Source organism: Pogoniulus pusillus, chromosome 41, assembly GCF_015220805.1.
Source record: "Pogoniulus pusillus isolate bPogPus1 chromosome 41, bPogPus1.pri, whole genome shotgun sequence".
NCBI lineage: Eukaryota > Metazoa > Chordata > Aves > Piciformes > Lybiidae > Pogoniulus > Pogoniulus pusillus.
Genome location: NC_087304.1, coordinates 1304398 through 1324028, shown reverse-complemented (window position 1 = coordinate 1324028; position 19631 = coordinate 1304398). Strand labels below are relative to the sequence as shown.

At 59.5% G+C, this 19631-nt stretch overlaps 5 protein-coding genes across 8 annotated transcripts; 2 read left to right on the top strand and 3 right to left on the bottom strand.

Moving 5' to 3' along the window:
* The first annotated feature begins 1005 nt into the window (after positions 1–1005).
* Positions 1006–4989, top strand: LOC135192097 (bone morphogenetic protein 2-like). Its single transcript, XM_064174955.1, has 5 exons — positions 1006–1304; positions 1422–1558; positions 1883–2002; positions 2862–3060; positions 4165–4989. Exons 1-5 carry the CDS (start codon positions 1043–1045, stop codon positions 4569–4571), a joined length of 1125 nt encoding a protein of 374 aa, XP_064031025.1. The 5' UTR covers positions 1006–1042; the 3' UTR covers positions 4572–4989.
* Positions 4990–6146: 1157 nt separating this feature from the next.
* On the bottom strand, positions 6147–12177 carry LOC135192296 (potassium voltage-gated channel subfamily V member 2-like). The gene is made up of 2 exons (XM_064175310.1): positions 9148–12177; positions 6147–7023 (listed from the first exon to the last, which is right to left on the bottom strand). The coding sequence occupies exons 1-2, from the start codon at positions 10399–10401 to the stop codon at positions 6751–6753; spliced, it is 1527 nt and encodes a 508-aa protein (XP_064031380.1). The 5' UTR covers positions 10402–12177; the 3' UTR covers positions 6147–6750.
* A 77-nt stretch (positions 12178–12254) lies between these two features.
* Positions 12255–17108, bottom strand: CD320 (CD320 molecule). 4 transcript variants are annotated; one of them, XM_064175312.1, is made up of 5 exons: positions 16613–17108; positions 16081–16338; positions 15040–15117; positions 14722–14797; positions 12255–14125 (listed from the first exon to the last, which is right to left on the bottom strand). In XM_064175312.1, exons 1-5 carry the CDS (start codon positions 16950–16952, stop codon positions 14059–14061), a joined length of 819 nt encoding a protein of 272 aa, XP_064031382.1. In that variant the 5' UTR covers positions 16953–17108; the 3' UTR covers positions 12255–14058. The 4 variants fall into 4 exon arrangements, with proteins under 4 accessions (XP_064031382.1, XP_064031383.1, XP_064031384.1 ...); XM_064175313.1 differs by having other exon boundaries at positions 14722–14792; XM_064175311.1 differs by lacking the exon at positions 14722–14797 and adding an exon at positions 14537–14685 and having other exon boundaries at positions 14036–14125.
* Positions 17109–17353: 245 nt separating this feature from the next.
* On the bottom strand, positions 17354–18519 carry NDUFA7 (NADH:ubiquinone oxidoreductase subunit A7). The gene is made up of 4 exons (XM_064175308.1): positions 18405–18519; positions 18135–18184; positions 17899–18048; positions 17354–17595 (listed from the first exon to the last, which is right to left on the bottom strand). The coding sequence occupies exons 1-4, from the start codon at positions 18453–18455 to the stop codon at positions 17499–17501; spliced, it is 348 nt and encodes a 115-aa protein (XP_064031378.1). The 5' UTR covers positions 18456–18519; the 3' UTR covers positions 17354–17498.
* Positions 18520–18525: 6 nt separating this feature from the next.
* RPS28 (ribosomal protein S28) lies at positions 18526–19209 on the top strand. Its single transcript, XM_064175309.1, has 4 exons — positions 18526–18611; positions 18698–18745; positions 18831–18957; positions 19099–19209. The coding sequence occupies exons 1-3, from the start codon at positions 18573–18575 to the stop codon at positions 18951–18953; spliced, it is 210 nt and encodes a 69-aa protein (XP_064031379.1). The 5' UTR covers positions 18526–18572; the 3' UTR covers positions 18954–18957; positions 19099–19209.
* Positions 19210–19631: the final 422 nt, after the last annotated feature.

Here is a 19631-nt window from a genome sequence, read left to right as displayed (position 1 = left end):
TCATAACTTACAAACACCGACTGTGCAAGTAGCCTTTGACTCATCTCCTGTCGCGCTGGCCTGCAAACCCTTTGGCTGATGCCTGCGGGGACAGAGGAGCCAGGAGAGAGGGGAAGGTGAGAGCAGAGTCCATGCCCGTGGGGCTCCTTTCTTCTGTTCAGCCACATGGCACTAAACAAATGGCAAATAGAGAGCCCAGGTGCACTGTGTCAACACCTCCACTTCCACCAGCCCAGACTGTCTGTGACTGGGGAATAAGAGCAAAAAAATTGGCTTCATCCCATCATCCAGAGCCCAAAGGGCTCTCGTGATACTAGCACGGAGCAGGAATTAGCACCACATGCCTTTTAATCCCCAGGAAGCCAGCTGGCTGATCTTTTAAACAAAACCCGTATTTTTGGGTTTGGTTCCTTGTGCTGCTGCTGAGATGCTCTGCTGGAAGCCGGGTGGCAGCGTGCTCCGTGCTCCCCGGGCTCCTCGGTGCAGGTGTTGCGGTGGGAAGTGCTGGAGACCCGCAGTCTGGGCTGCCCCTGCTGTCCGAAGGGTTCCTGGGCACATGAACATGGGGCAGGGACACGGGAGAGTGACACGGAGCCCCACTGATGCTCCCGGCTCTGGGCAGTGACCACAGCGTGGGGACAGGGACGGGAAGGGGGCAGGTCCAGCCCGCTGGGCTGCCGAGGCTGCGTTCCCCACACAAAGGCGCTCCCGTTTGTCCCATTAAAGCCATCATTAAAAACCAGTTAGCCTCCTGCGGGGAGCAGACTGACCCGGCCAGGCCGTGCTGAGGGGCCGTGTGGCCGCAGCCACCCCATGTCCCCTCCAGCTCGGCAGAGCCGGGGTGAGCTGTCCTGTCCTCTCCTCCCGCCTGTGTACTGGGTGCCGGGAGCCAGCTTCACACCTTGTTAGCAGGGCAATTAGCTCTCTTTGCCTTCCTGATTGCTCTTGTGCATATTTGACTCCACTCCATCTTTCCAGCCAGTTATAAAGGCAGGGTCGGGGAGGGAGGAGGGAGCAGAGCTGAGTCAGGGACCGCAGAGCCATGCTGGGGACCATTCTGCTGCTGCTGGCCCTGGCCAAGCCGACCTGCCCGAGCCCGGCTGGTGCGGGGAACCGCCGCGCTGAGGCACTGAAGAGGCTGCTGGAAGTCTTTGGCATGGAGGACCCTCCACCCCCTCCGGCACACTTCAAGCAGCCCCCCCAGTACATGGTGGATCTATTCAACACTGTTGCCAACGCAGACGGCGTCACCAAGAACCCTGACATCCTGGAGGGCAACACAGTCCGCAGCTTCTTGGATAAAAGTAAGGGGGGGAGGTCCCTGTGTTGCTGGGGATGGGACTGCAGGAAGGGGCCAAGTGTGGCCGGCGAAGGTGCCACCCGTGGTTTGGCTCCACTCTTCAACCCATCCTTCCCTCCAGCTCACAGTGAGAAGATGAGGTTCCTCTTCATCCTCTCCAGCGTGGCCAAGAACGAGAAGATCCTGACGGCAGAGCTGCATCTCTTCCGCCTCTGGCCAAGGGTCACCGACAGGCCCCAAAGGCATCACTTCTGCCAGGTGAGGAGGGGGACAGGGGCAGGACAGTTTGAGGGTGGTGTCTGGATGGACACGGGGATGGCGGCAGGATGTGCATGGGAGTGGGGGTGGGGTTATGGCCAGTTCGCGCCTGGAGATGTCACTGGCGCCCTGCAGTTGCTCCGCAGGGTGATCCAACCCTGGCGGCTTCTGGTTTGTACAGACACCAGCCAGACACCCACAGGCTGTCACAAACTCAGGCTGACAACTCCATCTCCCACCGTTTTTGTCCGGTGGCACCTGGCCCGGGTCTTTCCCCTTGGCAGGACGCGCTGGGTGCTGACTGCCCTTTGCTGCCTTCCCCAGGTCACCATCTACCAGGTGCTGCAGGGCCAGGTGGATGCGCCAGGAGCGAAGAAGCTGCTGGCAGCCAGACTCGTCCCGCTGCAGGGCTCGGGCTGGGAGGTCTTTGCCATCACAGAGGCTGTGAGTTGCTTTTCCTCCGGTTGGGTGGCACAAAGGCAGCCCTGGAGGTTGCTGCAGGAGCTTTTAAAAACCCATTTCACTGCCAGCAGCCTTTCAGCCGCTGATTCTCTATCTGCGTCTGCAGCAGCTTGGGGGGATGCAGCCTCTAGAAGGGGTTAGGAGCCCTGCTGAGAGCCCTGGTAGGCTTCTCTGTCCTGCCTCACACCAGCCCCACTGCTCTACTCCAAAGAAGGGCAACAAAACTGGGGAAGGGTCTGGAGAACAGGGCTGGGGAGGAGCAGCTGAGGGACCTGGGCGTGTTTAGTCTGGAGAAGAGGAAGCTGAGAGAGACCTCATTGCTCTCTACAGCTTCCTGAGAGGATGCTGCAGTCAGGTGGGGGTTGGGCTCTGCTCCCTAGGATCAGGGGATAGAAATGTCCTGAAATTGTGCCAGGGGAGGGTTAGGTTGGAGATGAGGAAAAAAATGTCTTTGCCTCAGGAGTGGTCAGGGATTGGCACAGGCTGCCCCGGGAGGTAGTGGAGTCCCTGTCCCTGGAGGTGTTTCAGAAAGATGTGGCCATAGCACCTGGGGCTGTGGTTTCAGTGGCCATGGAGGGGTTGGGTTGCTGGTTGCACCAGATGATTTGGAAGCCTTTTCCAACCAAAACAATCCTGTAGTTCTATGATTCCATAATCCTGGTGCTGACTCCTGCTCAGTTGTCCAATGTGCTGCAGCCCCTGAGCACCTTCCATGTCTGGGAGATGGAGTGTGGCCATGGGGGGTTCACACTGCCCCACTGCTGGCAAGGCACTGGGTCTGCCCTGAAAACACCAGCACGGTGCCTGGCCTGGCTGTGGTGACACTGCTTTGGTTCCCCAGGTGCGAGACTGGACCGAAGATGAACACAGCAACCAGGGTTTGCTGGTGACAGTCCAGGGCGTGGACGGGAGCCCACTTGACCCCCCACCACTGCAGTTTGCATCCAGCATGGACCACCATGACAGCAAGAAGCCCATGCTGGTCCTGTTCACGGATGATGGGCGCCGAGGAGCATCCTTGCCCATGGCTGACTTCCCAGGTGGGTCCCACACACCCTGGCACAGCTCCCTCCATGCCACCATCACTCATCCTTAGGGTGCTGAGGTGCTACCCAGACATGAGCCCCTTCAAATCTCTTCTGAAGCCAGAGGGAAAGGCCAGCTGCTTTCTGGTTTGCTCAGTGCAGGGGTGCAGGCTTGCACAGGGAAAGCTGGATTTTGTTTGCCCTGGGCAGCAATAATAAACATCAGCAGTCCAGGCTAGGAGGTGACTGCTGGAGAGCAGCCCTGGGGAGAGAGACCTGGGAGTGCTGGAGAACATCCATGGGCAGCAATGTGCCCTGGGGGTCAAGAGACCATTGGGAGCCTAGGGGGCATTGAACAGAGTGTGTCCAGCAGATCCAGGGAGGTTCTCCTGCCCCTTCTACTTTGCCCTGCTGAGACCTCATCTTGAGTACTGGCTTCAGTCTGGGGCTCCCCAGTTGAAGAGGGACAGGGATCTACTGAAGAGAGTCCAAGGGAGGGCTCTGAGGATGGTGAGGGGACTGGAGCCTGCCTGGTGAGGAGAGGCTGAGGAACCTGGGGATTTCTGGTCTGAAGAGCAGAGGACTGAGAGGTGATGTCTATAAATCTCTGAGGCTGGGGGTCAGGAGCAGGGGGACAGGCTCTGCTCACTGCTCCCTGGCACAGGACAAAGAGCAATGGATGGAAGCTGCAGCACAGGAGGTTCCAGCTCAGCACAAGGGGCAACTTCGTGCCTGGAAGGGTCCCAGAGCCCTGGCACAGGCTGCCCAGAGAGGCTTTGGAGTCTTTTTCTCTGGAGACCTTCAAGGCCTGTCTGGATGTGTTCCTGAGCTAGATTGTATGGTCCTACTTTGGCAGGGATGATCTCTTAGGGTCCCTTCCAACCCCTGACACCCTGTCTGATCCTGTGGTGAGTGTGGCCATGGGGCTATGAGGTTGTCATCTCCTGATGGCTCTGCTTGGGCTGGTGCCAGGCTGTGACTGAAGGGCTCACTGCACCAGGCAGCCAAGACAAAAACCTGCGGGGTGGGGTCCCGGGCCTGGGGGTGTCTGCACCTCCTTCTCCCTCCTCCCAGGCCCATGTGATGGTGGTTAATGCATCGCCTGCTCCTCTCTGGCAGATGTGCAGCCTCAGGCTCCCGTGGTCCCCGCCGAGATGCCCGTGCCCAGGCTGAGTGGGCTGCGCAGCACACGCTCCCTGGACCGGCTGCAGCCCTGCCAGAAGCATCCCCTGTCCGTGGACTTCGAGGAGATCGGCTGGTCCGGGTGGATCATCTCCCCCCGGGGGTACAATGCCTACCACTGCAAGGGCTCCTGCCCCTTCCCGCTGGGCGAGAACATGCGCCCCACCAACCACGCCACCGTGCAGTCCATCATCAACGCCCTCAAGCTGAGCGAGGGCGTCAGCAGCCCCTGCTGCGTGCCCGACAAGCTCTACTCCATCAACCTGCTCTACTTCGACGACGACGAGAACGTGGTGCTGAAGCAGTACGACGACATGGTGGCGGGGAGCTGCGGCTGCCACTGAGGCGGGGGAGCAGCAAGAGGGAGGCGCTGCCACAGGGGAGGCTGCTCCCACTCCCTCTGGAGCACCTCCGCGGGAGTCTCCGTCCCACAAAGCCCTCTAAAAGAGCCCGGGGCAAGCGAAGCAAGGGGGTGCCCAGCTCTGGGTGGCATCAGCCCTGCTAGTGCCCGGGAAGGCTCAGGGCCAAGCTGCGATCAAATCGAGCGGAATGAGCCCATGGGACTCGGCAGCAGCTCCACTTGGGGGTGCCCTGTGTGGGGTGCAGGTCCCCTGCCCACGCAGAGGCTGCCCACAGGCTGTACCATATGTACATAGCAAGAGCACTAATATATGCCAGACCCTGCCCACATGGGTCCTGTAAATGTCTGTACAGTTCTGTGCTGGGTGATGCGAAGTGACTGCAGAGGAACTATTAAAGGTGATGCTCTCCGAGGGGCTGCTGCTGGTGCCAGTGCCTGGGATGGGGCTGGCCGAGGGAGAGCAAACAGCCTGTGGGCACAGGGAGGGTGCTGAAGATGCAGCCACAGCACAGCCCCTGGGGTCAGGGCAAGGTTTGGATGCTGAGCCCTGTTCCTTGGAAGACGAATGAGCTCAGGACCCATCAGCCAGCTCACAGTGGGGGTGGGAGGCTGAGGGATCCCAGGCAGGTGGGGACACGTAGGGGAGATGCAGTGATAGTGTTTGGGATTGAGGAGGGATGTAGAAATGCCCCAAAGTGGTGCTGCCAGAGCAGCTGGATGTTGGGGAAGGTCAGTTCTGGGTGAAGGTGGCCAGAGGAGGCTGTGCCATGCCTGGGGTGAAGGTTCCTTGTGGAGGAGCTATGGGGTGAAAACCACAGCTGGCCAACCCTGGAGGTCAGGTTGGTGCTGGGGAGAGGGTTTAGGGCCTGAGGTCAGAGGATGGGGTCCTCATTTTGCACCATCTGGCACAGCCCCCTTGTCCCCTGCAATGCAGGACTTGATGAGAGTGTGGCAGCCCCTGACAGAGGACCCAGCCCCATCCAGCCTCTTTCCAACACTTTCAAAAGCAGCAGCTGCATTGTGGTTTCAGGCATAAAAGTCACTCCCCAGCAGCTCTTTATCAACAAACCCAGCTTGCAAGTGACCAAATCCCACTCAGGCCTGGGGGGCACTCACCTGAGAGCAGCACCAGCAGTGGTTGGCCCTTCCTCACCACTGCCTGCCCTGCAGGATGAGGCCCTTCTACCCATCCCATCCAAGGCAGGAGTGAATCCCCACCCAGGAACTCACTGATTAGATGTGGTTCCACACTGGGTGACAAACCCTTCCCCTCTGTCCCACAATGCCACCAGGATGTGAGCACAGGACAGAGCCAACTGCTTCATGCTGAGCACACACAGATGTCTGAGCACCCAGACCCAGGCACCTCACCCCAAAGCCATCATGCAGACAGGCTCAGCTGCACCCTACATGAGCCTCAGTGTCCCACCAATGGGCAGGAGAGGTGCTTGTGAGTCCCGGGGAGACATCAGCCCCCGGCCCCAGCCCTGGGCTACCAGCAGCAGTTTGCTGCATTACACAGAGGCTGTGCAAGCATCCAGGACAATGAGTGGTTGTGACCTGCTTTATTAACTGCCTGTTCCTGGGGGTGCTGGGGCCACCAGCTCTGCACCCCCAGAGTGCCTAATGCTTCCCAGCAGCATCTTGAGCCAGGACCATGCCCCCAAGCTGCCAGGGAAGGTAAGAAATCTGTTAATCTGGGAAGGAGTTGTGGGATCCTGGGCCACTGCCTGGATGGAGGAGCCTGTGTGTGTCTCACCCAGCCCAGGAGCAGCACCTGCACTGGTGCCACACTGGGCTGAGCTCATCATGGGTGTCCACAGAGAGGTGACAGAGTCCAGCCCTGTGCATCTCACCAGTTGTGTCCTCAGAGTGCCCCATGCCCAGACCGTGACATCCAGACAACCTGCCTTGGCCACGCAGCCTGCTCCTTAGCTGGTCCTTTACCGACCGCTCTGTGCACAGCAGAGCCCAGCAGGTGGCACCGAGGGAGCTCACCGCAGCCACTTCATCCCTGCAGCCAGCCCAGGCTGGCAGGGGCACCTGCACGGCAGCAGCTTCACCTGGATCCTGCCGGAGCTGTGGCCAGGAGCTGCCGAGGGGTGGCCAGGCTGGAGGGCAGAGCAGGTCAGGGCGGAGGGGTGCCCGGGGGCAGGCGGGGGTCAGCGCGGGGGGCGGGGGTCGGCTCTGTAGCACTCGGACAGCTTCCGCAGCACTCGCTCCTTCAGCCGGATCCGCCGGGACAGCTTCAGCGACTGGCTGCTCTCGATCTCGTGTGCCTTCAGCTTGGCGTAGTAGTCAGAAAACTTGTTGTAGAGGATGGAGATGGGCATGCCGTTGAGGATGATGCCAAAGGAGATGCAGGCAAACGCCACCATCCTGCCCAGCACCGTGTCGGGCACGGTGTCTCCGTAGCCCACGGTGGAGAGGCTGACCTGGGAGAGGAGGGGAGAGGATAAAATCCCTCCTGAGCAAGCGCAGCAGACGCTGCCTGCCCTTGATGGGCTCTACTCCCTCCGCCCCAGTGTGAGGCCAGCACCTGGCGATGGCATAGCCCTTGGCTGTGGCCAGCTCGGCTCTGCCTGCTGCAGCAGCCCTCAGGCCATGCTCGGCTCCCCTGGCTGCACCCAGCGGGCTTGGGCAGTCCAAGGCAAGGGCCCCAAGAGCAGAGGCCAGCGGCAAGGCTCCTTGCTCCCTCCTGCCCTTTCCACGGATCTCCTCACCAGCAGCTGGGCACCACCGAGCTGAAGTGTCCCCAGGAGCCAACCTGTCTGCTGCAGCTTCCTGCCCCCACCGAGCAGGGCTCTGCTGCTTCCTGGCCCTAAGCTGCCCATTCCCACAGGAACGAAGCTTCCTGGTCCCTCCCTCCAAGGGAAACGGAGCCACTGGCCCGGAATGCTCCTGGAGGGGAGCAGGACTGCCAGGACAGGGGGGGCTGAGGCAGAGGTCTGGCTTGGCTGGAGCCATGCTGGCCAGGGCAGGACCTGCCGGCGGTGGCTGAGTGCTCCAGGCTGGTGACTTTGCCAAGTGACTTTGCACTTCCCCAGGGAGGGTTGGATTAGGGGCAGGGAGCCTGTGGTGGCCAAGGGGGATTATAAGAGCAGATCTGTGGGGCCATTTAATCTGCCCATGTTGCCTCTGGCTCTCAAGTGCTGTAGCTGCTGCTCCTCTGCGAGCCAATCCCAGGCTGAGCACGGCACTGGGCTCAGCAGAGCTGCTGGCTCCCAGCACAAGCAGGGCTCCCATCCCCCCCTGCAGCACATCCCAGCCTGTGCTCTCTGCCAGGACGGGCTGGGGCATGGTGTGACCAGGTCACTGCATCCAGCTCCAGAGCCCTCAGTGCAGGGAGGACATGGACTGAATGGAGGCCACAAAAATGATCAAGGGGCTGGAGCAGCTCTGCTGTGAGGACAGGCTGAGGGAGCTGGGGCTGGAGAAGAGAAGGCTCTAGGGATGCCTAATAATGACTTCCCAGTGCCTGAAGGACACTGTTCTTAAAGGCCTGCAGTGACAGGACCGGGGCAATGGTTTGAAATGAGAGCAGAGCAGATTGAGGTTGGATGTGAAGAACAAGTTCTGCACCAGGAGGGTAGTGGAACAGTGGAACAGGTTGCCCAGGGAGGTGGCTGAGGCCCCAGCCCTGGAGATACTCACGGTGAGGTTCGATAGAGCTCTGGGCAGTCTGATGTAGTTGAGGATGTCCCTGCTGACTGCAGGGGGGGGGTTGGACTGAGTGACCTTTAGAGGTCACTTCCAACCCAGACCATTCTATGATTCTGTTTCCTTGGTTCTTGCATGCAGACCCAGGTCACAGGCTCTGATCCCTTCCTGAGCCCAGCCAGGCTGCAGCAGTGTCCTGGCTGGCTGTCTCACATCAACCCAACACTTGGTCCCATGACAAAGTAAAGCCTGGACTGAGTCACACCTCCTTGTCACCAGCTCAGGCCTGGAGGTTCCCAGGCCACCACTTCTGTCCTACCATCCCACCTCTGTCCTATTATCCCACCTCTGTCCAACCATCCCACCTGTCCCATCACCTCACCTCTGTCCCATCCTCCTACCTCTGTCCTATTATCCCACTTCTGTCCCACCATCTCACTCCTGTCCCACCATCCCACCTGTCCCATCATTCCACCTCTGTCCCACCATCCCACCTCTGTCCTATTATCTCACCTCTGTCCAACCATCCCACCTGTCCCATCATTCCACCTCTGTCCCACCATCCCACCTCTGTCCTATTATCTCACCTCTGTCCCACCATCCCACCTCTGTCCAACCATCCCACCTGTCCCATCATCTCACCTCTGTCCCACTGCCCCACCTCTGCCCTATTATCTCACCTCTGTCCCACCATCCCACCTCTGTCCAACCATCCCACCTGTCCCATCATTCCACCTCTGTCCCACCATCCCACCTGTCCCATCATTCCACCTCTGTCCCACCATCCCACCCCACCACTTTTGATTCTCTGAGGAGTCCCTGAACCCCGCGGGTGCCAGGGCAGCCCCTACCCAGAGCCCCACTGCAGCCCTTCCTGGGAGAAGGGGCTCAGGCCTTACCGCTGCCCACCACCACGCGTAGGGGATGCTGGTGAAGCTGGTGCCTGGCACGTCGTGTTCCACCGAGTGCATGAGGGCAGAGAAGGTGAAGACCCCCATGGCGATGAAGAGGAAGAGGCAGCAGACCTGCTGGTAGCACTGGCGCATGGTGAAGCCGAAGGCCCGCAGGCCGGTGGAGTGGCGTGCCAGCTTGAGGATGCGGAAGATCCTCATCAGCTTGATGAGCTTGAGGACTTTGCCCAGCTTGCTGACGTTCTCCACCTTGTGCAGCTCCTCGTGGTAGAGCGTGTCTGCCTCGTCCAGGTTCTCGAAGAGGACCTGGATGTAGAAGGGCAGGATGGCCACCAGGTCCACCGCGTTGAACGCCGCGCGCAGGAAGTTCTTGAGGCTGGTGGAGGAGATGAGCCGCATGAGGTACTCGGAGGTGAAGAAGATGGCGCAGACCATCTCCAGCTGCTCCATCCACACCTTCCCTGTCTTGTGCTGCATCTCCTCCACCGTGCTCAGCGTCATGCTGACGATGGAGATGAGCACGAAGAGGCTGGACATGACAGCGATGATCTTAGCCGCGACCGAGGAGTAGGGGTTCTCGATCAGGTCCCAGACCATGCCCCGGAACCGCCCCAGGAATTTGCCCTTAAAGTGCCTCGCTGAGTCCAGGGGCTCCAGTTCTGCCTCCAGCTCCTTCTCTATTTTCAGGTACTCGCTGAGCTCGTCCTGCTTCTCCTCGAAGAGGATGCGGCAGCAGCGCTGGCTGTACTTCATGTGGATCCCCCAGTACTCGATCTCCTCCACGAAGTTGCTGGGGCACATCTCGTCCATCACCCACAGCACTCCGCTGCGGTAGAAGTGGAAGACGTAGTGGAAGATGGAAGGGTCCCTGTCAAAGAAGTACTCATTCCTCTGCACCGAGTAGTCGTCGCAGAGCTGCAGCTTCTTCATGGGGTCTGTGCAAAGGGCCATCTTGCCCAGCCTGGTGATGGGGTACTGGGCTGCCACCTTGTAGGCGATCTGGAACAGTTTGCCACCCACGTTAATGTTGAGCAGGAACTTGTTCCTTTGGATGGGAGCTTTGCTCTCCTCCTGGCCCATATCTGCCACGTTCTGCATGGAGCTCCATCGCTTCACCAGGCTGTCCTGTGCAAAGGGGATGTGGACTTCCTCCTCCTCTGGCGTCCTGTGGCAGCAGCCCTGCCGGTCCCCGATCTTGAGGCTGGCCGAGAGACTGGCACGTCTCTCTGCCAGCTGCCTCATGCTGCCCGGCCCTCTGAGGCCCCGATTCCCCCTAGGGGCTGGGGGATGGCAGCTCCGGCTCCATGGGAATGCTGCCGCCGGCTGCACAGCGATGGGAGAAGTGCTGTGGGCTCAGAGGAGCAGTGGTGAGCTGCTGCCCAAGGGGCACTGGCTGTGTCATGGTGCCATGTGGCACCTGCCAGGGTCCCAAAGCCGATTGCTGATCAGATTGTGATTTGCACCCGGAGTCGGAGGCGGCCAAGTGTCGGCTCCTTAAGAACATAATGAGCTTGAAGCACCCTTTATGTAAGGGACTATTTCCAGCCTGCACCTCTCCTCCCTTGGGCTGCTCTTACTAGCTGTTTGCTCTTGCATGCCACCCTCTTTCCAAGCAGGGCATCCACCATGGCAAGTTGAAGGGGGCTTGCCTTGATGTGACCCTGACAGCCTGCCCTGGCAGCACAGGGAGGTGCAGACAGGCAGGATTTCATCAGCTTTGTACCCCCATGGCAGATGCTGCTCTTGGCAGTGGCCACTCCTTAAGCAGCTGCCCCTGCCCCATCAGCTGTTGCAGGGCAGGGCAGGGAAGTGGCTATCACCTCGCAGCTGAGCCCTCAGCACCCAGACTGACAGGGGAAGAGGTGAAGGAACCATCTGACCCTTCACTCAGTGCCTGAGCAGATCCCCAACGTGACAGTTGCTCCTGCACCACTGCCCTGTGCCACCTGCTCGCCACAGCAGCCTTCAGCAGTGCTCCCACCAGCAGGGCAGGAAGGTGGAAGGCGACACTGGAAATGCAAACATGCAGCCCAAATCCCCTGAGCTACAGAGAGAGAAGAGAAGGAAACAATCCTTTGGAGCTGAAAGTTAAAAGTGGAATCAAAACTAAACATCTGGGACACGACCTGAGCTCAGCATGCAGAGCACCACAATGATTTCCACGAATTGATGTAACCAAGCAGAGGGACCTGGAGCACAGAGCTGCTCCCAGGCCGGAAAGCAGCTCAGGCTCCACCACCATTGAAGTCCCCGAGCCTGGGGATTAGGACAACAAAAACACTTCTGGCACACGACAGAAGGAGGGAAGCTGCTGTCACAAACACAGCCCCGAGTTCTGGCACAAGACCCATAAGAAAAAGAATCGTTTCTTTCAGCCCTGGAACAGCTCAGGGATCAGCGAGCAAAACCTGCAGGAGCTTGCAGGGGGAAGAGGCTGAGCCTGCTCAGTGTGCCCCCAGCCCTGCTCCTGACTGCACAGAGCAAGGGGCTCTGCCCTGTGTCATGGAATAGGACATCTCAGCTCAACAGCTCCAGCTAAGAGGATGATCTGGGACAGGCTGCTGACAGCTGACCTCTGCCACATGGTCCTGACAGCACAAGCAGCTCTATTAGCCCTGCCTCAGCCCCTTCCTGCTGGGATCACCTTCCCACCCTGCTGCATGCCCCTCTCCTTTCACTAGCTCTGATGAATAAGGAACAAATTCAGACACTGAGATTTCTCAGGTTCTTCCCTTGTCATGTTCTGCACCTCTTGGTGCCAGCAGTAGCTGCTTCTTGTCCTCACACACTCTGCTCCCTTCATTTAATTTTTCCTGTCACTCTGCTCCCTTCATTTCATTTTTATGCCACTCTGCTCCCTTCATTTCATCTTTCCTGTCACTCTGCTCCCTTTATTCCACGTTTTCTGACATGTGCTGTAGTCACTCCAGTCCCAGGCAGGCACAGCAGACCTTGCTTTCCCTACCTGCCCCTGGCAGCCCACCCACCACCCTCGCAGCATGTGAGAATCCAGAGGTGATGCAGCCTCCCTCCTCCTCCCAGCTACAGAATTTAAGCAAGTGGATAAACGTAAGGAATGAAAAATGCATCAGTCGTTGGTTTCAGATTCTTTATTCCCCTCTGTGCTTCACCAACAACTCTCTCCACTCATCCCTATGGGAACAGAAGCAAGGTTGTGTGCACCCCTGCAAGGGACCTCTTGGGCTGGAACTAAAAATAGCAGCACTGGAGGAACTCAGAGCTCCCCAGCACACGGAGCAGTCTTTGGTGGGGCTCATCAGCACACCCATAGCAGCCAGCAAGTGAAGGCTCCTGCTTGGCAGGGCAAAGCCTCACCTTTAAGGCAGAGAACTCAGCAGCCTGGGCAGCAGCTTTTTAGCATCTGTGCACTTAGTGAAGCTGTGCAAGGAGCATGTGGCCAGCACTGACCTAGAGGCACAGGTCAGTAATCTCCTTCCCCCCCTGTCAGCTCTCCTGAGAAGTGCACAGCAGGGAGCTGCTCAGGGAGCTGCAGAGAGGCTCCAGTGCACAGGCCATGTCTGATCCAAGACATGAGTTACTGCAAGCTGAAAGCAAACAAACGAACCCAAAGAACAAAACCAAACACTCCAAACCTCACAGAAACACAGAACGGTTTGGGTGGGAAGGGACCTTTAAAAGTCATCTATTTCCAACCCCCCTGCAGCCAGCAGGGACATCTGCAACTAGAGCAAATTGCTCAGAGCCCTTCCAACCTCCCCTCAAATGTCTCCAGGCATGGGGCATTTACCACACTTTTGGGCAACTTGGGCTAGGGCTTCACAACCCTCAGTGGCAAAGATTTCTTCCTCATGTCCGATCTTTGTCCACCCCCTTCCAGTTTACAACCGTTGTCCCTGGTCCTGCCACTACATGCCCTGGTAAAAAGCCTCTCTCCACCTTCCTCCCAAGCCTCCTTTAATTGCATCTTTAGTCACTATTTATATTACTGAAAAGACACAACAGGATCTCCCTGGAGCCTTCTCTTCCCCATGGATTGTCCCAGCCAAGGCACAGGACCTTGCACATGACCTTACTGCACTTCATGGGCCCACCCCTCCAGCCTGAAGCCCTCTCTGCCTGGATCCCATCTCCCAAGCAAATCAACTGCAGCACTCAGCTTGGTGTCACTCACAAACCTGCTGAGCACTTGACCCCACTGAACACAACACTGACGAAGACAGCTACAGACACTTGAGGGACACCATTCATGTCAGAAGAATCTTAAGGAAGGCACTTTGAATAGTGACAGAGAAACAACATCCAGGGCTCAGCACTGGGGTGGGAAGTGCACAGACCTTGCTGGAAGGGAGTGTGAGGAGAAGCTGCTTGCCCCACGCTGATTCTGGGTGGCAGCTTGGCAAGGCCCCAGCAGACAGAAGCTTTTCAATGCTGACCCTCGTGGTTGACCTGTCAGCACATGCTTCCTGCAGGAGGGACTGAGCAGCCCCAAAACAGCAGCACAAACAGGCTGGCTGATCCCTGTGGAGTCACTCAGCTCCTGATGAAATGGATGAGGGAGTCCCTGTTCTGACGAAATCCAGGGGGAAGAACGTGGCAGTTGGTAAAAGGTCTCTTGGCTGGAAGTGGAACGAAACAGTTGAGAGGAAACAGGAGCACCTAGTGCCTGTCTCTATCGTGGAGAGTAAAATCTGTGTCCAAGGCCACATTGGTGAGACCTGGCAGCACCAGCCCCTAGAGGCAGGAAGGAGGAAGAAATGTCTGCCACTGCTGTGAGAGCTGATTTCACTGCACCAGGGCAGGTTCTGTGCTGCTTCCAGGGCCAAAGTGGTCCTACCATCTAAGGCCCATTTCTAAGGGGAGCATCCTCTTGTTATTCCAGTGCAGGAAGCCAGATTGGAGAGCTTATGTCCGATGAAGTCAGCCTCTGTGGTGAGCAGGAGGGACACCAGGTGAGTGCCATCTCATCACCTCACGGCAAAGAGCCCTGTTACAGGAACACAAGGACACCTGGCTGTTGACAGGCCTCTGGGAAGGGACTGGTTTGACTGCACTTTGTGCAAAGCTGAGGGAAACAACCCACACCAGAAGATGAGCAGGAGGGCTCAGTGCTCTTGGGCAGCACAGGACGGACAGAGACAATTCATCACTACCAGAGCAAGCCAGCACCTTCTTGCATCAGGCTATGCAGCTACCCCTGCAGTCAAGCAAGAGCCTTCAAGCCTGATGACTTGTGAGGAAGGGGAGAGCTCTGCTGCCTCAAGCCACACTGAACCCCCAGGCATGTGGCCAACCAGCAGCAGGAAGAGCTGGGAAAAGCTGCTTGCAGAGGGGAAAGCTCTAGAAGCTAGGAACACTGAGCAAGAAGGCTCAAGGACACAGAGCACAAGAAACTCACCCTTCAGAGACAGGAACCTGTCTGGCTCTTGTCAGGTATCAGCTGTTCCCTGGATGCTTTTTCAAGACTGAAGATGTCAGATCTGCTTTTTGCTTTGGACAGACCCCACACAGCAATAGAACCCACAGCTACCAGGATACTCAGGAGCACTAGGAAGGAGAGTGCACAAGCAGAGAACCACTCACAGTACTTGGCCTGGACACCAGGGCTGGACTCTGCTGCTCAATAGGGTTAGCCAACAGCCAGAGATCAGCAGCTTCCCTCAAGGATAAGGGACAGAAAGAGGAAATGAGTTAGTGCCAGGCTGCATGGAATGACCTTTCCAAGGACACAGTGCATCCAAGTCAGAGGAATGATTAAGCTGAGGTGCAAGGCCTGCCCTAGTCCTCCCAGGCCAGCAAAACCAACTACTGACACAAGTCTGGAATCACTTCCATCAGGATACTCAACCTATGCCCCAGGCCAGGCCCAGGACCATGTGCATGATTCTGGGTCTCACATACCTGCAATAACCAAGATCCACAAGTGGCCTTGAGTCCTCGATGGCACAGAGCCCTCAGGCACAGCTGTACCCGAAGTCTCTGCAAGAAAAAGCAAGGAATCAGCCAGGCTCCCAACTCCCCTCATGGGCAGTGCTCAGAGCAGTCTCCAACCCACACCTGGCTGAGTGCCCAGCTCACCTCAGGAGTGCCAACCCCAAGAGGCCTTTTTCAATGTAGCAGAACCTTATCTGCTGCTACTGTGATTAGCCCACATCAGAGGGGAAAAAACGTCCTGCTGGAAATGTGCACCAGGGAGAGCTGGGAAAATTCCCAGCTGTGGCTGCAGCATCCTAACCTTTCCTCGTGGCACCAGGAAGCCCCAGGTCCAACCTGGATGCAGCACATCTCCCCACCGACCAAATGAACTGGTGCAGAGATCACATGCAAGCTCTGCTGCTCATGTCTGCAGCAATACCCCTCCCCTGCACACCCACAGAGCTTCAGCTCCCTGGCACCACAGAAACCCCTGGGGCTCCAACGGACCTGTCCAGCCCCTCAGCTGGCCAACAGGTCTGTGACAAGGGAAGCTCCAGAACGACTTGGAGCAGAGCAGCAGACAAGAGTGGACCTGGGGATGCAGGTGCTGAAGGTCAGCTTGACAGCTGCTCTGATCCTACTCTTATGGCCCAGAAGTGCTTCCACCAATCCATTTCCCTCCCGTCCACCCACTCCTCAAAGACGGGAGGAGCTGGGATGGGTGGATGTGGACTCCAGTGTCACTGCCTTGCTGGAAGGAAGCCACAGAACTGCACGTTCTGGAAGAAGCTATTTCAAAGGCACTTCCCAAGGGAGTCCTGGGGGGGTTTCATCAGCATCTCCACAGGAAGAAGCTCAAGGTGAGGTCAACCTTGCAGCACTTCCTCTGCCCGCAGCATGCTGCCAGCAGCGCAGCAGACTCGGCAAGGCCACCCACGGCAGTGATGGCTCTACCGGGGTATCACTGGGCTCAGCCTGCCGCTGCCCACCCCCGGCCGACCGCAGTCTGCATCCTCGGCCCCGTACCTGCGCCGTCGGTAGGCAGCACTGCCGAGCTCCGCGGCGGGGTCACCCAGGCGTCGGCAGGACTCGGCTCCGTCGGGGTCGCCGTCTCACAGCCCCACTCGTCCTCCCCGTCCCTGCAGTCCAGGTGCTCATCGCAGCCCCACTCGTCCTCTCCCTCATCGCAGTCCGGATGCCCATCGCAGCGCCACTCGATCCGGATGCAGGAGCCCGGCTTGCACGGGAACTGCTCCGAGGGGCAGCCAGAGGCAGGCAGGGAGGCTGCAGGCACGGCCAGAGGGTGAGGAGCCGCGGGGTAGCTGCGGCATTCGCGAACCCCCCAGCCCCAGCGTCCCCCAGCCCCAGAGTGCCCCCAACCCAGTGTGCCCCTGCCCCAGGGTCCCCCCAGCCCCAGGGTCCCCCCAGCCCCCCCCGCCCCGAGGGGAGCCGCACGCGCGGGCGTAGCCGAGCAGCAGCCAATGGCAGCGAAGGGCGCGCGCAGGAGCCAATAAGCAGAACCGAACACGTGCGGGAGCCCGGCCCCGCCCCCCCTCACCGTTCCCTGGCGGAGGCGACGGGAGCGGGGCCGGGAGCAGCGCCGGGAACAGCAGCGGGAGCAGGAGCGGGAGCAGCCGCAGCCGCCGCCGCCGCCCGCCCATGCCGCCGCCGGCCCAGGCCCAGGCCCCCTCCGCTGCCCTATAAAGCCGGCCAGGCGCATGCGCGTGGGCCTGCCCTCCGCCAATGGGGTGCGCGGGGGGCGGGGCGCAGGCCCCTGAGGCCCCTCCCGCCGGCCCGAGGCGTGCGCCGCCGGCTGGGCATGGAGCTGCTGTTCTGGCGCCCCCTGGTGGACCGGCCCCCCGCGGCCACCGCCCGGCTCCCTTCGGCCGCATCCACATCTCCCACCCGAGCACCGAGGTGATGCTGCCGCCAGCCGCCCGCGCAAGAGCAAAGTAACCACCTTACACTCCAGCAGCGCAGGCCAACTGGAGTAACTAGCACAGCTCACAGCAGCGACAGCTATAGCACAGTTAACCTGTTGTTATTGGGAAGAGTTACGGCTACAGCAGTAAGAATGCTGCAGGCCACTTCTCTCCGCAAATTCAGAGCATCAGGGCTCTTTTGGCCAGGGAGTGTTTGCCTAGCTCCACCCTGAAAGGAGGCCTCAGCTGTAGCTTACAAATTCAGAGCTTGCATGTGTGTACTGTGCTCTAATTCCGTCAGGAAAACTCAAAGCGTTAAGGAGCAGCACTCGGGGTACAGAGTAGAACAGAGAGAATAGAGAGGAGATAACCACAGCTTTAAATACATTTCTTTATTAGCCAGCAGCAGCTGATGAGCTCCATGGAGCACCACTGCTGCAAAACCCATCACAAGCCTCCCCTCAGAGCACTGCTTTGTGACGAGCTGTGCCCAGCACATCCAGCCTCGTCCATCCTTACAGCTCACAAATAGGGCTGGTCTTTAGAGATTTCCCACTTCTTAAGTGGTGGCCCTGGTGTCACTGGCTTTTTCTCAGCTGTTGTCACTGCAGAGCCTGAACTGTGGTAGAGGAAAGGAAGAAACAAGAAAATAGATTAGCAAACAGTACGAAAATGAAGACATGGATGTAATTAGGAGGACAGGTTTAATTAGTGCTAGAGAGGTTCGGTAAGGCAAATTCCAGTCGCTTCCCTTATTCAAGGGGAGATAGACACAAAGAAACAATTCAGCGTTCTTCTACCAACCTTGGAAATCCATCACTGAGGAGTTCTGCGTCTCTGGTGTAAGTCACACAAGGCTCAAACCTACTGCACTCGAACAGCGACAGCAGCAGCGCTGCGGGACCGACCGGCTCAGACCCACCTGCCAGCCTGAGCGCCTGCCGCCAGAGTCTTCTGCTGCGACACGACCACGACGGGCGGGAACGACTCTCGGCGTCCGTCCCGGCTGCAGTAGTAGTTATCGGCGAATTTGTGACTGGGACCCACGGGGAGCCGCGGCGGCGGCTGGGTTCTAGACAGACAACGGACCCGGCACGTCAGCTGCGGCTGAGCAGTCTCGGCACGGACGCCGAAACCCGCAGCCCGTCCCGGCGGCACCTCTTGGAGATCTCCTCGTAGCGCAGCGCCAGCTTGGCCTGGAGGTTCCGCTGCAAGGCAAGGCGAGAGCGAGTCACGCGAGGCCGGGCGCTGCGCACACCCGCGGGCCGCGGCCCCGCACCGGCGGCTCGGCGGGGCCAGCAGCGCGGGGCCCGGTAAGCTGAACGGAGCCAGCAGCGCGGGGCCAGCGGCGCGGGGCCCGGTAAGCTCGGCGCGGGGCCAGCGGCGCGGGGCCCGGTAAGCTCGGCGCGGGGCCCGAACCGGCCTTACCCCCGCCAGGAAGTTGCGGAGGCGCTGGATGATGGTCGTGGCCGTCGCCATGCCGGCGGCTGTGAAGGGCAGCGGCGGGCGCGGGGGCTGCCGGGAGCGCGCGGGGCGTCTCGCGAGGCCTGGCGCTATATAAGCGCTGCGCGCGGGCCGCGGCCTCTCTGCGCCGCCATGGACACGAGCCGCGTGCAGCCCATCAAGCTGGCCAGGGTGGGGCCGCGCCCGGGGGCTCCGCGGGGGGACCGGGGCCGGGCTCGGGCTCGGCGCTGACGCCACCCTCTGCTCTGTCCCCGCAGGTGACGAAGGTGCTGGGCCGGACCGGCTCCCAGGGGCAGTGCACGCAGGTGAGCGGCCGGAGCGGGCCCGGTTAGGGAGCGGGGCCGTGAGGCCAGGCCGGGCCGCGCTGAGCTGTGCCGTCTGGGCCCGCAGGTGCGTGTGGAGTTCATGGACGATACGAGCCGCTCCATCATCCGCAACGTCAAGGGGCCGGTGCGGGAGGGCGACGTCCTCACTCTGCTGGAGTCAGAGCGAGAGGCGCGGCGGCTGCGCTGAGCCGGTGAGTGCGGGGCCGCCCCGGGCTGCGGGCCGGTGAGTGCGGGGCCGCCCCGGGCTGCGGGCCGGTGAGTGCGGGGCCGCTGCGGCCTCCCCGGAGCTGCCCGGGCTCCAAGCCGGTGTGATCCCCGCTACTGTCTTCCAGGTGATGAATTCTTGTGGCGCTTCCTCGGAGCGGCTGGCGGGCTGCTGCTGGGCCGGATGGATGGAGAGGAGCGTGGCGGTCCTGTAACTGCAATAAAGGCTTTTTCCAGTAGCCCCTTGCCTGCATCTCGCTCAGTGCAGGTTTGCCGTGCTGTGTCCCAGCACTTGTTCACCTACATTGGGCTCAGCCGAGGGATGAGGGCACATCCTCCTTACAGCTGGGCTTACACACCATCCTTTGTCATAATAGTGCTCTGCTCTCGAATTCTTATTCCAGGAAAGTAAATAATTCTTTCGGTCACAGCAGTCTTGCTCTGACCTTCGCAGTAGCTGTTTTCATGTGCAGAACTGGCAGAGAGGCACTGCTAAACTTAGTGGGCTTCTGAGGAGCTTAATTACAGATTGGATGTCCAGCTTTGTACCAGCTTGCAGAGCACCAGCCTGCTGCTTCTGTCTGTCCCCAGCAAACCATTCTGCTATAAATACACCTGCTCTTTTCTGGCAGCCACCCACAAGCACTGCTGCTCTCTCCTT

What these genes read in the sequence shown, in the direction of transcription:
- LOC135192097 (XM_064174955.1), top strand. Translation starts at nt 1,043, where the DNA reads ATGCTGGGGACCATTCTGCTGCTGCTGGCCCTGGCCAAGCCGACCTGC. An exon ending in TCTTTGCCATCACAGAGGCT is followed by an intron (nt 2,003 to 2,861) that starts GTGAGTTGCTTT and finishes TTGGTTCCCCAG; the next exon opens with GTGCGAGACTGGACCGAAGA. An exon ending in GCCCATGGCTGACTTCCCAG is followed by an intron (nt 3,061 to 4,164) that starts GTGGGTCCCACA and finishes CCTCTCTGGCAG; the next exon opens with ATGTGCAGCCTCAGGCTCCC.
- NDUFA7 (XM_064175308.1), bottom strand. Translation starts at nt 18,455, where the DNA reads ATGGCGACGGCCACGACCATCATCCAGCGCCTCCGCAACTTCCTGGCG. An exon ending in TCCGCAACTTCCTGGCGGGG is followed by an intron (nt 18,185 to 18,404) that starts GTAAGGCCGGTT and finishes CTTGCCTTGCAG; the next exon opens with CGGAACCTCCAGGCCAAGCT. An exon ending in GCAGGCGCTCAGGCTGGCAG is followed by an intron (nt 17,596 to 17,898) that starts GTGGGTCTGAGC and finishes CCTCTACCACAG; the next exon opens with TTCAGGCTCTGCAGTGACAA.
- CD320 (XM_064175311.1), bottom strand. Translation starts at nt 16,952, where the DNA reads ATGTGGATGCGGCCGAAGGGAGCCGGGCGGTGGCCGCGGGGGGCCGGT. An exon ending in GCTGCCTACCGACGGCGCAG is followed by an intron (nt 15,118 to 16,080) that starts GTACGGGGCCGA and finishes TTTTTCTTGCAG; the next exon opens with AGACTTCGGGTACAGCTGTG. An exon ending in GTGGATCTTGGTTATTGCAG is followed by an intron (nt 14,686 to 15,039) that starts GTATGTGAGACC and finishes TCTCCTTCCTAG; the next exon opens with TGCTCCTGAGTATCCTGGTA.
- LOC135192296 (XM_064175310.1), bottom strand. Translation starts at nt 10,401, where the DNA reads ATGAGGCAGCTGGCAGAGAGACGTGCCAGTCTCTCGGCCAGCCTCAAG. An exon ending in ACGCGTGGTGGTGGGCAGCG is followed by an intron (nt 7,024 to 9,147) that starts GTAAGGCCTGAG and finishes CTCCTCTCCCAG; the next exon opens with GTCAGCCTCTCCACCGTGGG.
- RPS28 (XM_064175309.1), top strand. Translation starts at nt 18,573, where the DNA reads ATGGACACGAGCCGCGTGCAGCCCATCAAGCTGGCCAGG. An exon ending in AGCCCATCAAGCTGGCCAGG is followed by an intron (nt 18,612 to 18,697) that starts GTGGGGCCGCGC and finishes CTGTCCCCGCAG; the next exon opens with GTGACGAAGGTGCTGGGCCG. An exon ending in CCCAGGGGCAGTGCACGCAG is followed by an intron (nt 18,746 to 18,830) that starts GTGAGCGGCCGG and finishes CTGGGCCCGCAG; the next exon opens with GTGCGTGTGGAGTTCATGGA.